At 36.2% G+C, this 16,637-nt stretch overlaps 2 protein-coding genes across 2 annotated transcripts in view; both read right to left on the reverse strand.

Moving 5' to 3' along the window:
* Positions 1–347: 347 nt before the first annotated feature.
* Positions 348–12,359, reverse strand: Duox (dual oxidase). The gene is made up of 20 exons (XM_017896936.1): positions 11,757–12,359; positions 10,511–10,591; positions 8,892–9,053; positions 7,285–7,472; positions 6,483–6,687; positions 6,246–6,412; positions 5,459–5,695; positions 4,923–5,368; positions 4,659–4,860; positions 4,187–4,513; positions 3,455–3,679; positions 3,126–3,344; positions 2,737–2,940; positions 2,347–2,659; positions 1,893–2,267; positions 1,586–1,803; positions 1,033–1,494; positions 797–952; positions 592–720; positions 348–476 (listed from the first exon to the last, which is right to left on the reverse strand). The coding sequence occupies exons 1-20, from the start codon at positions 11,842–11,844 to the stop codon at positions 348–350; spliced, it is 4,533 nt and encodes a 1,510-aa protein (XP_017752425.1). The 5' UTR covers positions 11,845–12,359.
* Positions 12,360–13,952: 1,593 nt separating this feature from the next.
* The window catches only part of LOC108545353 (nuclear transcription factor Y subunit alpha), an 11,459-nt gene continuing 8,774 nt past the window's right edge, over positions 13,953–16,637 (reverse strand). The window contains exons 9-13 of the mRNA XM_017896913.1: positions 16,605–16,637; positions 16,384–16,527; positions 16,056–16,184; positions 14,190–15,922; positions 13,953–14,102 (exon numbers count right to left, since the gene is read on the reverse strand). The exon at positions 16,605–16,637 is cut by the window's right edge and continues 4 nt beyond it. Coding sequence (XP_017752402.1) covers positions 15,692–15,922; positions 16,056–16,184; positions 16,384–16,527; positions 16,605–16,637 — 537 coding nt within the window. The 3' untranslated portion in view covers positions 13,953–14,102; positions 14,190–15,691. The remainder of the gene's footprint in view (positions 14,103–14,189; positions 15,923–16,055; positions 16,185–16,383; positions 16,528–16,604) is intronic.

Consider the following 16,637-nt stretch of genomic DNA (forward strand, 5'->3'; position numbering starts at 1 on the left):
GTAATTTTCCTAATAAATTTTAAGGAATTAAATAAGTTATATTGTATAAAAAATATCTGAATTTGAGGGAGATATTCTAGGAATCTCAGGATGATCAGCTCTGCTTATCAATGTCATATCACACAAAAGGGTCGACATTAATGATGTTTTCTGATGAAATATAATTAAAGAAAAAATATTCTTTCGTTTCTTGTAATCATAAATAAGAAATATAATACTTGATATAAATAAACATGCGCGTACGCGCACAAATATGTACACTCGATAGAATTGTAAGAGATTCATGATAGAGTCTATCGTTCTTCTTCTTCTTCTTCTACTCCTCTTTCGAAATGATATCAATCAGACTAGCCGAAATTTTCGAAGTGGTGAATGAAATACGGTAGACGACGACCTTTGTTCACCTCATCACAGGATGACATTACACTTTTCGTTAGAGGACGTGGTCCGCAACTAAATACTCCTATTTTACTAACCTGTGATACATTTAAATTGATAATATTATCACAACTTTAATTTTAATGTGCAAATTTCAATTTCTTGATGATTTAATTTTAATGAAAATTAAATGAAAATAACTATGAAACCTACATAACTATGTTTCTTCTGAACAAACTTTAGAAATGATGTCATATCGGGCCGACCAAAATGATTTATCGCCTTCAGCCCTGTAAATATACTCTTTTTGGATAGCCTCTGAAAATGATTCTCACAAATATACTGTAAAAAAAAAGTTAAATTCAATTTATTCTTAAACGACAAACAATTTCAAAATTATAACTACACAACAACCTACCAGCATGGTTGTACGTAAATCGAACTTGTGAAAGAATTGTGTAATGAAAATGTGAATTTCTAATACGTCTGTAACATCTTTCCTTTCAACATCCCTGAGGACGTCGATGAACCATTCAAAGTGTTTATGTGACGGACAAATCCACAAAAAATAAACCTAAATTTAACGAGGGAAAAGGAGACGAAATTTTGATTTTTTAGATCCAGTAGATTTTAGTAAAATTCAATTATAATTACCTTCTTACAAGCAACCCCAGAGTATCTATTCGTAGAAGTTCCAAATACAAGGTCATTCAACATGGAGGCGTAGGGAGTGACACCAATCCCACCGCCAACCATAACAGCGACCTCGAATTTGTACCAATCTTGATTACCACCACCGAAAGGTCCTTCTATTCTTATTTTTGGGTGTTCATCCTCCGGATTATAATTACAGGGATCGAAGTAATTGCGCAGTTTCCACGTCCATGGTCCCTGCGCTTTAATATGACATGACAGGAAATTCTCATGCGGTGCGGATGTAAGGGTAAATGAATGGAATTCGTTCGATCTAAACGCAGTGCAAGAAAGACGAACCCACTGTCCGGATAAATATTTCAAATTTGGTGGCCTGTAGAATTTAATTTTAATCACATCTGAAGGCAACAATTCTGTTTCGATAATATCCAATGCCATATATTTAGTACGAAGGCTAACTACCTGAAAAATAGTAGTAATAACATATTTGCTTATAAAAAAAAAATTAAATAAGATTTACGAATAGGAGAATTAAGATAATTGTTTAATTTACTTTATCCAGAGAATAAATAATTGCAGGACCAACAAAGAAAATCCAAAATCGTGGAGAACCAGTCAAACGGGCTAAACCATGTATTAAACATAGTGCGTATAATACTACGTACAAACTGTGTGTGGACCAGAAAAATTTATATGCTTTTTGGCGAATGGTTGGATGAGCAAAGACAAAAATTACTGTCATTACGATGAATAATAATATTCCAGTCAAACCTGTTTTAAACAAACAATAATTTAGTGTTAAAACACTTAAACAACTATTAAATAATTTATAGTAGATGTAATTAGTGTCAACTACTCGCCTGTTACAGTTTTAAACAGCCAAAACGAAATAGTTAATCTAGCATCGCTTGGAAAACTAAGTTCACTGGTTAAACATCGAAGATGAGCTAATGGCTGAGTTGAAACATGATAAAAATTGACCATATGTCCCACCGTATGTAAAACAGAGAAAAATAGTGCAGTACATGCAGCAATTTTATGAAATTGTATATGTGAATCCAAAGGAATATATTGTTGAATGGAAAATTCTTTGAGTTTAGTCAAAAGATTACGGGACATAGTCAAAAGGAGTAAACTATAGCAAAAGGACAAGGCTGCTGCAGATCCTCTAGTTATGGCAATTCCAACTCCCATAATATGCCTCAGATCCGTATGTTCTGCCATGAACGAGTAATCTGAAGTTTAAATTAATTCTTAATCATCCGTCTTTCACAATCTTCTACAATGAAAGGAAAAGTGATCAAGAAAACTTACATATAAATCTTTCAACGAACAGTGCAATGGTTGTAACATAGAAAACAAATAAATAGAAAATATTTTGTCGGTTTTCCTCGAGGAATGTCGAAACTGCATTCCATTGTTTTTGAGCCCAACTCTTTGAGTCTTCGGGTGGAAGCTGATCTATATGGAAACCTGTCATGCGAGCCACGTTTGTTGATGTGTCGAGGAAATTCTGCTTCGCGCCTTTGCAATCGAGACCGATCGCTACGAAGTCACCTTTGTATTCTTTCATCATTAGCTTAAAATCGTTGTACGTGAGATAATCCTTTCTCTCGAGTCCAGCGTCCTGGAACAGTCGATTTAAGTTCAATTCAGTCTTTTGATACTGTACTTAACAATGTTATTTTATAACTAAAAGTTTACTTGGAACATTCCGTCGATTAACTCTGTGACATGATCATCTGAAAGACTGGTTGTACGTGCAATTTCTACCAAAGATCTAAGCATTTCTGATAATTCTTCCTTGTCGATAACTCCGTTGCTATCTTTATCACACATATCGAAAATGATTCTCAATTTATCCTCAGTTTTTCCACGTGAGAATAGCAAAACTGTATCCAAAAATTCCTACAATATAGATACACGAATAGGGAAATTTTCCAACTTTTCGACAAGAAATTAAATACTTGTAATTATATCGTTATCTTGATATTATCAATTTTGTGTTCATTTTCTTACTAATTTCTTTCTTGTTCTTAATTAATTTTTATCTACGAATTCAAGAAGCATTTCCAAAATTTAATATCTTTTACCTGAAATGAAATACGGCCGTCTCTATCTTTATCGACAATATTAAACATTTTTTTCACGAATACCGCGTCAGCACGCATTCCGAGGGCGCTCGCAAACTCGCTTTTAGAAAGCGACGTCCTCATCACGGTAACGACTTCACCGCTGTCGCTATCTTCGGATCGTCGTCGCCTTTCACCAGGTCGTAAACCGAACGTCAAAGCGTAAGCTTCCCTGAAGAACTGACAGAAAGGGAAAAACTTGTGTTACATAGCCACAAAGCAGGAAATGGCATGTTGAAACCCTTAAAAGGTTAGATAGAAGTTGATTCGAACGAAGAACGCAAAAACACCTGTTCGAGTTTCTTCTGACGGCGTTCCTTCGTTTCCGCTTTTGCAAGCATAATATCCCGGCTCACTTGGGACAGCGTGAAGTGCTTCTTATGGGACGCCAGAAATGCCTCCAGTTTCGCAATGAACTTTCTACGCGAGGCCAGCGAATCCAGTTCAAGGACAAGGTCGTAGTCCCGCGGTATCCGTAACAGAACCAACGCCTTACGGTGGCCATTCTCGTCTTCCTAAATAAATATTATTTAGAATATAAAGTATCAGGAACATTTTGATTACTATCTTTTTCTATCCAGTGAAATAATTCCACTTGGTTCTAAATCATGCGAAGAGTGCTGAGATTAAGACACTATTAAATTAGGAACAATATTACCTAATTATCTTCCTTACAAAATTTTGAACAAGATTACTTTTATATCATTCTCACTTATGAAAAATACTGGTAACCATTTCCTCATTTACTTTGACAATAACCTGTGTAACTTCATCCTATGAAGCAAGCAACATTTTTAACGTTCACGAAAGCGTGGAATTACAGGGGTTTCGTATATCGGACTGGTCCGTTGAATTCGGTGAACTAACAAGGAACCAGTCTTTAAGGATTTTCACGCATTAATATTTTCCTTCGTAAATCCCTGCATGTTACATAACCATAAGGCTTCGTTCAAGATTCCTTGATTAGATCCACTGTCGAATTTTGCGGAAATACAAAAGTGAAACAAGCTTGCTACATTCACCTGTGACTCTTCTATCGTGACTGTGTTCACGTCACAGAAATCGAACGTGCGCAGTTTCTCTCCTTTACGGTCGACGATGTGCAGAGCCGCTTCCGGTCCGAATTTTACCTTGACCAGACGACGATGGTTCGCGTGCAGCCACTCGCGCACGATCATCTTGTCCACGCAGATTTTACCATCGTTCCTTTTTTGAATTGCTTCTTGCAGAATTTTCAACCGTCTTCGGCGGCGATTCTGAAGCTTAACCAAGCCGTAACCGGCTCCAGCGCAAAGAATTGGCACAAAACCAAGAAACACGCAAGCGTATATGTACACCAGTTCGCTTCCCTGTAACGGAATGGACATATATAGTTTTTGGTCTATTCCATATAGGGCAATGAGAGGAGAACGTGAAGTAAACGATACAGGTAGGTAGTGTTGTGTTAGGTAATGTTGGATAATGTACCAGAAAAATATAAGAAATAGTAATCACCTCAAAGTAATCGTAACGTTGCAACGGGACACATGGTTCTAACATTGTTGAATTTAATTGGTAAGGTTGTGGACAAGGGTCTCCTTCTTCCCAAGTAAATACATTTCTTTGGACTGCATTCGCCGGTATTCCTGTCGCGTTTACTATGACATCCCATAAAGTAACGCGACGAATATCTTCTATCTCGCTTTTCGTGAAAATTCTGTAGGATACGTTTAAATCATAAATATTATCTTCCCGTTGTGTATTTAATCTATTACTTACCCATTTTCCTCATTTTCGAACCAGAATCTATCAGAATCTCTTAAACGAAGAAATTGTTCTTTAATCACCACAGAGAAGAGTTCTCCTGGACCAGCACTAGATTCCAACATTCCGCCAACATAAACATCCACGTTGTTTAAATTATTCGAATGAATCTCGACTAACGTACGCAGTAACGAAGGATTTTTATTGAACAGTTCAGAATTGATCTCGTTCCAAGTTTTTTTGCGAGATAGCTTGAAATGCGTTCTAGCCGTATTATAATCTGGAAGTCCATTATCTCTGCCTCGCATGATATTTAAGGCACCTAAATCTCTTCTCGAAAATTCCATAGGTCCAAATAAATTATTTCTAATATCAGTGCTAAGGAGATTATCCTCTTTTTCTGCTATTTGCGAAGTCATACCCATGAGGAGTTCTTCAATTGTACTATTAGTTAAAATCTCCTGTAAACAGAGTATACAAATATAATTGTATTTAAATGAGATTGCTCCTCTTGAGTCATCTAAATATTTCCAAAGTTTAGTATCACTTACGTTGGAATCCCACCAGGTGGAACAAAGTCTGATCGCAGGTTGATCGGTATTAGTTCTCCTATAGTCGCATTTTTCATCTCGGCGGTACAATCCTGGCGGTATCAAGGTATGTCCAAACCGGAAAGCTGCGCTTTGAAATATATGACTGATTCCAGGGTGCAGATCTGGCTTGTATCCTGCGTAAGGCGGCGTATCCTCATTCAAAACTATAGGAAGGTACTCATATAAAATGATATTCTGTAAATTGAAAAATGAAAATTAGAAAGAATATTTGATATAAAGTGTAGAATATATTTGTACAATATAAAAACGATACTCAAATATTTCATAAAGGATTACGGTTCATGAGTATGTATTAATTCTTGAAGTAGTATAAAATTAGTATATCGGGTTACAGCAACGGTATACAATTACACGAGAATGATATAGCATTACTCACAATGACGGTACCGGGATGACAATTTACGGAGTGTGTGAAAAGGATACATTACGTCTATATTTTGTTATAATTATGATAAATAGCGTCGATTAATGTACATTATTCAAGGACTCGTTACTTTCAAATAATTTAATATACAATGTATAGTATGTAAAATTATATTTCTTTACTTAATGAATCTAACATTAGAATTTACAGAACATCTTATCGTATTAAATACAATACTTCAATACCCTTACTCCTTTATAATTGGCGAATTTTTGAGTAAGTAAACTGATTAAGTGAAATTACGATATATACATGAAAGACTATCCAATAATTATTTAAAATAATATACAAATTGTTTACCTGAAGCGTCCCTATAACAACGTGTCTTGCTCTCTGAAATATATCTTCATCAGACATATCCGGATTCTCTAATTGTATTCGGGCAGCAATTACATTGTGCCACCGATAAAACAATATTCCAAGAGCCAGTAACGGAGGATGTTGATTCGTTCGTGGATCTCCGAGAACTAAGTAAATTTTTATCATGTAAAAACTATGCAAATCGTCACGTACGAAGATAGAAGGAAACGAACTTACGAAAAAGACGTTCCGGGCTGAGCATTCTCATAACATGTGGGACAGCATGATTGAAAAGTGGAGCACGCATCGTGTTCCTCACGGGGAACTTCCTGGTGGGTTCCATAAGGAGGCTACCGTTCTTGAAGGACCTCATGGTGTTTGCCCATGCCTCGCTGCTCGAATAAATGAAGCTACCGTCGATCCAGCTCGTCACTTTGTTTATCTGCAACCTCACGTATTCAGAGCTACTTTTCACCACCTATTTCCCAATATTTTAACGATCTTCTGTATTAAAGAAGATGTTTTTTTCGTTACATGCAGTACGAAATTCGATTCTGCAAGTTTCATATCTGAAAGATATCGCAGTCGAAAAACGCAACGACCAGAAATGATATTTTCAATCATCCCAGGCACCATTCAAGCTATAAACAATGGATTCCATTAGACATTAATCCATTCAACATTTTATTCCATTGTTAATTCGGATTCATTTAAAATTTAGCATCCTCTCAACCGTAATTGAATACAACTGCCGTAATAATCAATCTTCAATTACATTGATAAACAATTGCTTTAAACTTTCACTGGGTTATGATATATAATAGGAAACTAAATTTTAAAAGTGTGATGGAACATGAATTATATGGGAAAAAAGTCAAAGCCGAATTGAAAATTAAAATTCCTGGTCAAAATTGTAAAAGAAAGAGAAAGAAAAATAAGAGGAAAAAGGGAAAACCTCCAAACTATTCTATAGGAACGAATAGTACCCTATCGTCGATTAAATCGAGAGGATAAATTATGGAGGAAAGCAAGAAATTACCTGTTCACGAGGGCTATTAGGGCTGCGTCCAGTTTGTCGATCGTAATCCGCCCGACGGAAGGGAATGTACTTGTTACCTTGGCACTCCTTGTCGAAAACCGGATCGCATTTGTCCACGTCGATACGATGGTACTCTATGGGACAGCCACTTTCGCTGGCCATGATTATCTCCGACGTGACCAGTTGCCCTGAAATGGTTCCGTCCGCGCCCGATGAAGAGGAATCGAGGTTCCCCTCTCAAGGAAGCGATTTCAACGCGCGACCGGTTCTCGAAGGATCACTTTTTCTTTGGTCGCTTCCGTCGACGGCACTGCCGCGAATCGGCGCGAAAGGAATTCAGGGGACTGTTCCAGTTTTTACTTTCCGCCTCTTTCGAGAATCGGTCGCGCTTTCCTCGCCCAATTCTCTGGGTTTCTACATTCTGATTTAGTAGTTGATGCATCAAATTTGAATATCTCAAAGCGTAATATGTATATTACATCGCAGACTGGACATCTTGTTACTAATCGTATCCAATAACCAGATATTTTATAACTATTCCTGTCTAACATACAGGAACTGCGAGATGCCTCGACATCCATTTGCAATGTATCAAGATGTTACTTTTAAGTAGCTTTGTTAAAATTAAACTTCTAAATGTCAATTAAGGTTTTAAATATTTATCAAGCTTATGCAGATATGTCAGATGGATTTTAGTGCAAGAATTATCCCATTTCGTACCAAAAGAAAGAGGTAATCTGACTCTGGACTTTACGGACCCTTGTCGCAACCGTCGTGCTCCAATGTTAGAATCATATCCGTCTACTCATTACTAATCTGGACATATTAATAGACTAGCAGATACTATCATTAGAGATTATGTTAAGAAAAAAATACTTTGCCAATAAAATTTAACGAACATCGAAAGAAACATTGACATTCTATACTCTTCATGGATATTTTTAGAGTTACAGTTAATACCGATCAAGTTTCTATGTAATATATTACATTTGCTTTATTTTTAATAATTATCCAATTCGATTTCCAAATTATTTATAGCAACGAGAATCATAATCCATTGTACAAAATATTTTAGCTTAAAAATTGAATCGAAGAGTTCCCTGTTCCTCGTGCCTCTCATTTCTATTCTGACACCCGGTCACCTTAACGTTTGCGCAACAACGTGATACAGATATTCGAATGCCTGCACTGTCAGCAATGGTAATTCCCTTGCTTCGTAATTCTACATGCTATCCTATCTGATTCATAACATCTTTTTCTTACATATCATCAGTCGAAGTTGGATTTGGTAATTTGATAATTTATTATTTCGTATAATTCACTATCAAATTCGGTTTACGTATCACTTGGTGATATTCGATTATCGGTAGTATGCGTATCATAAGTTGGAAATCCTTTTGCTGAGCGAATGACAATACACCTTTAAGAGTGGTCGAAGGAGTTACTGGTTGAAATGCAAACGGATGTTGAGTCAGTTTCTTCTTAACATAAATTAATTTTCCTCGTAGCTTACAAATATTGATCATGTACGTGCTGTTCGTGTATCACGATTTAATAATGGTTAGTTTTAACGATTTTAAAATAGTTTAATATGATTGATTCTTTACCGAAGAAAGCGAATAATGCTGTTCTATTTTTGACGGATGGTAGACCATCGTCTCCCTGCATGAAAAGCTGACTGAGCTTCCTTGGAGATGGTCTATCCTGGCCAGCCAGCATGTAAACTCCATCTGAATACGCTGCTGGCATCTTTCGTATCAGCCTGCTGTCTACGGATGTACGAACCGTGTTAAGATTCTCATGGCTTAATAATTATGTTTCGTAAACAAATTTTGTTAAATTTTTAAATTATATACAATTCTTTTTATCCATTATGAAGCGCCATCAATGAATACTTTCGTTAGGAAGCTATGCTACTTGGCCTATTATTTAGAATTATTTAACAAGTCTGCAAGAATAAAATGAGCGTTCGTTTTATATCTTACCCTTGTGAAAGAGTCGTATAATAAAATTGAAACAAGAGTTTAACTGTTCTGTTGTGTTTCTATGATTCTATTGGTACAAAAAATAAAACCAGATGAAATGTTTGAACGACTTATTAGCATCCTGTCAGAAAGTAGACAGTTAAATACATAGACAGAGAACCTGATGACATACGATGCCATTTAAATTGTTAGAAGGGTAGATAATTAGCCTAAGAACTAATGTATATTCGGAATTGAGAATCATTCAGTATAAAATGTTTGGTAAAAAGGACAAGAACAGAACAGATCTTTTTACCGAATTTAATTTGTGACTTGATGTCTTTTTCTAGATAAATAAAAAGAGATGATCTCATGAGGTTTTATGACAGCCTTTTGTTATACACTTTACTTCTTATTGGCCAAGAAAATAAAATACTATCGCCAAAAATTATTTGAAAAATTTCTAATGTTGATAAACGTTGCTTGCCTAATTTAATTTAAGATAAATGTACATTTGCAAGCACTGACACAATAAAAATAAGATTTATTGTTCCAGTAAAGAATTTTAATTACTAATAATAGCAAGGGACTTAATTGTCACAATAAAAAGGAAATAAAGTATTAAATCTGAATTGCACGAATTGCTGTTTATTTCTGAATTATTATTAGCATTACGATTCATGTTAAATAGATTAGGTGTTAGCACAATAATCTAGAGGCAACAATTTTCGCGTTTAAACAACCATAACATTTCTGTTGGCAAAGCTGATCACGTCTTTCACGCTGCTAAAGTTTTTACTGCCCATTTTATACCGGCCTATATTGAAACAAAATAGCGACTTTTTTCGCCTTTCACTCTACATGCCATTGGCTTGCACGCCATTGCAATACGAGCTGCATCACAATATCAACAAAAATATCCACGACAATTTGCGTCTTCAGACAGCTACTCCGTTCAATTCTGTTCAAACGATAACAATTTTCACTTTTCTATAAATTTTAAAAATTCAGAGACAAGCTTGGCATTTTTAACTTGAACGAGTTCCATCATTTTTACAATTACGAAAGATTTCTTCCAATTTCACTTTTTCCCACTTTCGTTTTAATATCATTGCATTTCTTCGTTACTGAAAAACCGTGTCTGTTCTATAAGAAAATGATATGCGTTTGAAGTGAAACAGACTTAAACAGAGTAACAGAACTAAACGCACGTGTGCTCGCCGACGATATAACGCCAAAACAATGCTGTTTGAACTACTTGCCGATCGATCCCCAATCCGCATGAGCCAAATTATTGTACCATCCATCGTACCTCTGTTTATCCGCATAACTGTGCACCAGCCCTGCAAGAGACAAGAAGTCATTTTCTAAATTTGAAATGGACAAAGTAGAATTATTTCGAAGTCGAAAACAAACGACGTTACGAGAGATTTCAAAGATCGCAGTACGCAGATCTGAATCTTTCGCAGTTATTAATTAAGTGAAAATCTTTAATTAGATAAATCGACAGATCGATTCGAGCACAGTGAATTATATGGATCGTTTCTTGGAATCATGAATCTTTTGGAAAGCATTCAACTGCTTCGATCATTTTTGCGATTGCTCGTTGAACGATCGATCCATCCGTTAACTTAGACGTATAACAGATAAATGATAATCGTTCAGACAACTATGCCTATAAATTACTCGTTATATACGGAATAAATCGCGGCTTGGATATTTAAACGGATCCGGCTATCAACTTCTAATTTACGACTAACGAAGTTGCACGTTCATCGTCAAACAGCTTCAGTGTAAACGTTTGAAACTTAAAATTACTTGGTAGAAAGAGCAAGATATCATTAAAAGGAAGAAGATGGTATAATGATGAGATTAATATGCTGGATAACAGTGACGATTATCATGAACACGAGCATTAAAACTAATTTCATCGTGTGGTATTCAAATTCGTATGATTAAAACCATAAAACAAATATTAAAAGTACTAGAGAAATATTGAGAATTAATCCATCTGCAAACTAATCTTCTTACACAATACTTTTTAGTAAAATGTTATTCGTATATTCTGCTCATCTTAAACATTACTCATTCGTATAAAGATAATTAAATCCTACAAGTATTTCAATCAGAAGGATAAACTCATTCATACGTGCTATCTTTGAAATTACTCGTGTACTTCCTTGTATAATTATCATTTTATACTAGTTCTAGACATTAAGAATTAATCTCAACATTCGAGTCAAAATTCCCAGCTGGATATTTTACGAAAATGCCTGCATTCGGATTTACATAAACCTACTTTTGGGCTGAACGAGCCGACATTCAAGACCAAGAAACGATCCACTAGACCTTCCAAGTGGAAAATACCAAAAGGAAACCTCTCCAGTTGGAACATCGTTGCTCCATATTTTCACTTTCGGTACACTTTCCTCGGCAGCTCGTTCGAGCGGATAACGGAATCGCGCGCGTGTACCGTCTAACATCATAAAGTAAGAGTCCACGGCGTACCGGTTCCAATAGGCAAGACGATCCAAAGCAGCCAAGCAAACAAATAGATCCACGGCAAATCTGGTCTCGGTGGTCGTCGTCGTGCCATTGTCAGCGGATCGGTAACACACTCCCGTGCATTTCTTTACACAGTTCGTTTATCACCACTTGGTTCCGCTTCTCGCACAAAATTACCACCACTCGATGCGTTCAGTTCAGAATCGACCGCGGGAATGCATGTTTCAGTTCCGCGCGAAATATCCTCCTGCCTCTGCGATAGGATTTACGTATACGTGTCGAAGAGGATCGGCTAAAAGGAAAATGTGCTACACGCGTTAACGTTGAGATGAGCGCTAAAATTTGCCACGAGAGGAGAAAAAAGAGAGGAGAGCAGCAAAACAATACTCCTGGTCGTGGATATGCCACCAGGCAGTGTAGCCGGTCACCACGGAGAACAGAGACAACACGTGCGACACACGGACGAAAGAAAAAGAATCGAGGTCCGTTCGCTGGCTCTCAGGGTATGCCTCGTGTCTGTGGCTTCGAGCAGGATTCCCCCCACTTCGAGGACGTTGAGAACGGTGAGCGAGGGTACACCTCATACTCGAGTGGTTTGGGCCAAGAGCGGTCGGTTGTTACCTGTGTGTCGTGTAGCCGTTCTTGGATACGCGGTGAAAGTCGCCGGCCTATTTGTTTCGTTACCGCGAACGCGTCTCTGTCTTTCTTTCTCTTTCCCACTCTCTGTATATTATGCATATCTTTCTTCCTTCTCACATGTGCTCACTCTGTCTTATTGCTTCTCGCCGCTCCTCCACTCTCGTCTCCTCGCCTCTCTTCTTGGTTCGTTCACCGTATACATCGCAACGTACCGACAACGACGTCACCACAGGCGCAGGCCTAGTTTTCGAGTCCGCGGCACCAATTACCCAAGGCGAAACCTCTCTCGGTTCTCCGACCTGAAGTTTCAAGGTCGACGACGGGACGTCTCTTCTACAGACACTGGCAGAGGACATCCTGGTAGCAGCAGCGGAGAGGTTTACCGGAATGCGCGCACGTTCCACGTTTTGTTCCTGTAACTCCGGACGCTGAAACTGAGACAAGTGGAGGACATTACGCGTGACCTTGACATAAGGATATTGCTCAATTAAGCATGGTTTGTAAGTAATTAGTAGTATATGGTGTGGGTTACCTCTACAATTTCATTTGTCAAACATGTTTCAAAAATCTTGCGTGGTACGTGTTAAATGTGTCAACTGATTGGGTGAAGCGAGGGTAATCCATAGTGTTCTTTTAGAAATTATCTAGTTTTTCTGTACAGGATGTGAAAGGATGATAATTTTCTATAGAAAAGTAAACGAGAAGGAATAATCAGTCCGATAAATTTCTGATTCTCTTCCTGAATGTAGAAGTTAAAGAAATTTTACTTAATATTAGGTATAAAGGCAATAAACCAAAATGATACATTGAACACACATCTCTTGTTATTTATTATAGATGTCTGTTAAAGTTTCTTTGATCTTTGCTTTTCGAAGTAAATATGAAAATATACCTGGTTGGAAACTAAATATTAATTTTATTCTCCTATCAATTGAGTTTCAGTTCACTTAGACACATCTCCCTTTTTATTAAACGTTCTCTCAGTTCTAATACATTTATAAGATTACAAATGAAATGTACTCAGCAGTAGTTTAGACCAAACGTAGGTATATTCATTCGTTTCCTATTCTTTGCATCATAATGAAACATAATGTAACAGATGTTTCACTATACGAATGAAGGAATAATTGCATTATCTCGATGATGTTATATGTTCTTTGTTTGTTTATGGGAACAGTGGCGTAGGTGTATTTGTTTCTATTTTACAGCACCTAAAGTAAAAGTAAGGCATGAAAAACAAAGTTAAGTAATTTGAGCACTCGACATTGGTCTAGTTTTAAGGTTTTGTAATGATCATTTTGATATTGATCTTTGAACAAGATCTCACATATATACAAAAGATTTTCAAAAATGTAATAATCGTAATAGAAAAAAAATAAGCATAGATATCCTCGAAGAAGACATGCATAGTGAATCAACTCGCGAAGAAATCTTGACTCCTCGACTACTGGACGATTTTTATCGCCCTTGGCACAAATCAGCAAAGGAGATTGCATTTCGAGAAGGAGATCAGACAGGCATATTCCTTATTCAGAGTATATGTCACGCTAAGCAACGTTCTTCTCTGCTTGGCCGCTCCCTTCCAGAAAGCTCTTCATCTTTTCTATGATGAATCACACGCCATTTGCCAAGAGTCTTTGAATTGTACATAATCACAGAGGAATACTAGTCTTCGTGTATCCAATAGTCTTTTTGTCTATGAAACGATACCTGAAATTAAAATCGATATTACTGCATAAACAGAGGAAATATAGATTAATAAACAAAATAAACGATTTAAAACAAAAATTCTTGCACCTGTATTTTAATTTAAGTCATTCACATGTACTAATTAGAACGAGTATTGTAATCTGTATGTGTGTACAGAAAAAACTGTTCGAGTTCGGATCTTAATGCATGACACATTAGAAGGTACAACAACATTAACATCAGTTTTCTATCCACCATTTACTCCATACATTTAAGAGGAAAACCTATATAAATCATCGCAAACATTGAGGTCGTTCCACATAAGGGTCGTTTTTTATAATGTATCGTTCGATAAGTTCGATGGTAATTTTATCACTCATTCTTTCATTCGATTCGTTTCTTCTTTTTTTTTTTCTTTAATATTTTTTATCTTTTTTAAGATACTTCGTATATAGCATTGTATTTACGGAAAAAGCGGAGAAAAATTCGGAATATCTTTATCGAAGTTCGTGATTATCCGCGTTCTTTGATCCTCCAATGATGACATACTCCTTGCAAACATCTAGTTCGTTGAATCATTCGTTACTTCGTTACGTATATACATGTCTAATTTTTTATATCCTTGTACAATTATGAGTCTACAACCTATCCTTTAAAACTCTTAGACTCGTAATGCTCGCGCGATTTTGGACAAATAATGTACCGTTTTCAACTGGCCTCGTTTTACTGACCTATTGACTTACTAACGGAATAATTTCTAAGCCGTAAACCATAAGAAAAATATTACCGAAACCATAGAAATCTACTGAATTCTGTCATTAATGAATTATAGATACTCAAGAATTCACTCGAATAAACTAATCGTATATAAAATTGAACATAGACTCTTGCGACATTTCTAATAAAGATGCGCAATAACAATCGTTGCAAATCATTTTTTGCACAAGACACAATCATTCTTTGTGGTAACGGGATCACGGTTGTTCGTGTTTCACTAACTGACGCATCGGTCATCCATAATCGCTTGAACATTAATCGAAAAAAGATTTCACAAGAACGCGTCGCAAAATATTTCTCTTTTGCGATTTCGAGGCATATATCACACGTTCAAGACGCTATGTATAATTATGTAAATAAAGTAAAGTACATGTTCTTAATTTGAGGATTGTCAACGTTGCATTATTACTATACAAATTAAGTATTCAAAAAGAATTCTATAATATTAGATATTATAGTGTTCCATGTTTCAACATATCTTTCGATTTTTCAATTACGAAATCCCCTAATTAGTTTAGGCGATATAGCGCTGTGAATAAAAAACAATCAAAAACTACAGTTCATGTAGAAAATACCATCATTCATAATATAAATTAAGATTTTCACAATAATTTGACGTGTAAAATTAACAATATTACCTCCAACAAATTTTTTATCTCCCACGGCCTATGTTAACAGCATATATTTCATTTTTATTTGCATGATGCACGCTGTTTGTGTCTGTTCAAATACAAGTGATTCTGTTAACGGGCTCACACTGATTACAAATCCATATTGTTCGTATTCGCACAGAAAATCGACGAACGGACGAAGGAATCAAGAGGATGGTAATATCATTTCGAGGTCGAACCAGGATAATAATAAACGACTGCTGGTGCTGGGAGCTGCCAATGCGCAGCATGAAGTTCAATCAATTGCAACAGAGTCTTCCGAACTGACGGTAATATTGTGTCTTCTGCGAGAAAAGCATCTCGTAGGCTTCCAAGTAATTGCTGCAATTGGGCTGGTAATTCAGCGTCCAAGTCTTTGCCGATACATGTTAAAATGAAGAATAGGCAGTCAGTCTTTAACATGAAGAAAAAGAATTATTTTTTTAGTCACTTCATATAATGTACTATAATGTATAAATTAGACAATAAGAATATAGGATATTTTGGAATTATTATTTTAATTGTATCGATGCTCTGTTAAGCCTACCTCAGCCAAAGAATTTACAACCGGAGGTTGTAAGCAGTCTTGGCAACACTTCCAAAGCAACGTGAGAAGGACACGTCCGGGAGGAACGCCCTCCTGTTGTGTCTTTAACTGAAGCTGCCTCCGCTTTAACTGTAACCAAAATCATACATATATATGAGATTGGATACGTTACAAATCAATCTTTCTGATTTACAATGCAGCTAAAAGTAGACTGATTTGACAGAGCTAGTAATACAATCCATAATATTCCAACTATATATTTTATGGAGTTTTGTGAATCAAATAACTACCCAAAGTTATTTTATGAGACAAAAAGAATTTGTTCTACCTGACAATACATCTCGTTCAAAAATGTCATGAAGGCGGAGTAACGATGGTAACTGGATCCATCGTAGAGAATTTTTATTCGATCTTGATACCATTGTTGGCACGTGTTTAACAATGATTCTAAGAAAGTTTCCTTTGTCTCTTTCTACATTAGAATATTTTCTGTATCAATCACAAAATTAAAATTAATTTTAATTAAATTATAATCCAAGTAATAATAACCTCTATAATAGTAATACATATTTTCGCTGCCGG

The sequence above is a fragment of the Eufriesea mexicana genome, unplaced genomic scaffold (genome assembly GCF_001483705.2).
Source record: "Eufriesea mexicana isolate 0111107269 unplaced genomic scaffold, ASM148370v2 scaffold395, whole genome shotgun sequence".
Lineage (NCBI taxonomy): Eukaryota > Metazoa > Arthropoda > Insecta > Hymenoptera > Apidae > Eufriesea > Eufriesea mexicana.

Excerpts from the sequence above, each read along its gene's own strand:
- Duox (XM_017896936.1), bottom strand. The coding sequence starts at position 11,844 with ATGGCACGACGACGACCACCGAGACCAGATTTGCCGTGGATCTATTTG. Across the intron at positions 1,804-1,892 it reads GCTGTTTAAAACTGTAACAG|GTTTGACTGGAATATTATTA; the intron begins GCGAGTAGTTGA and ends TGTTTAAAACAG. Across the intron at positions 721-796 it reads ATTTACGTACAACCATGCTG|TATATTTGTGAGAATCATTT; the intron begins GTAGGTTGTTGT and ends TTTTTTTTACAG.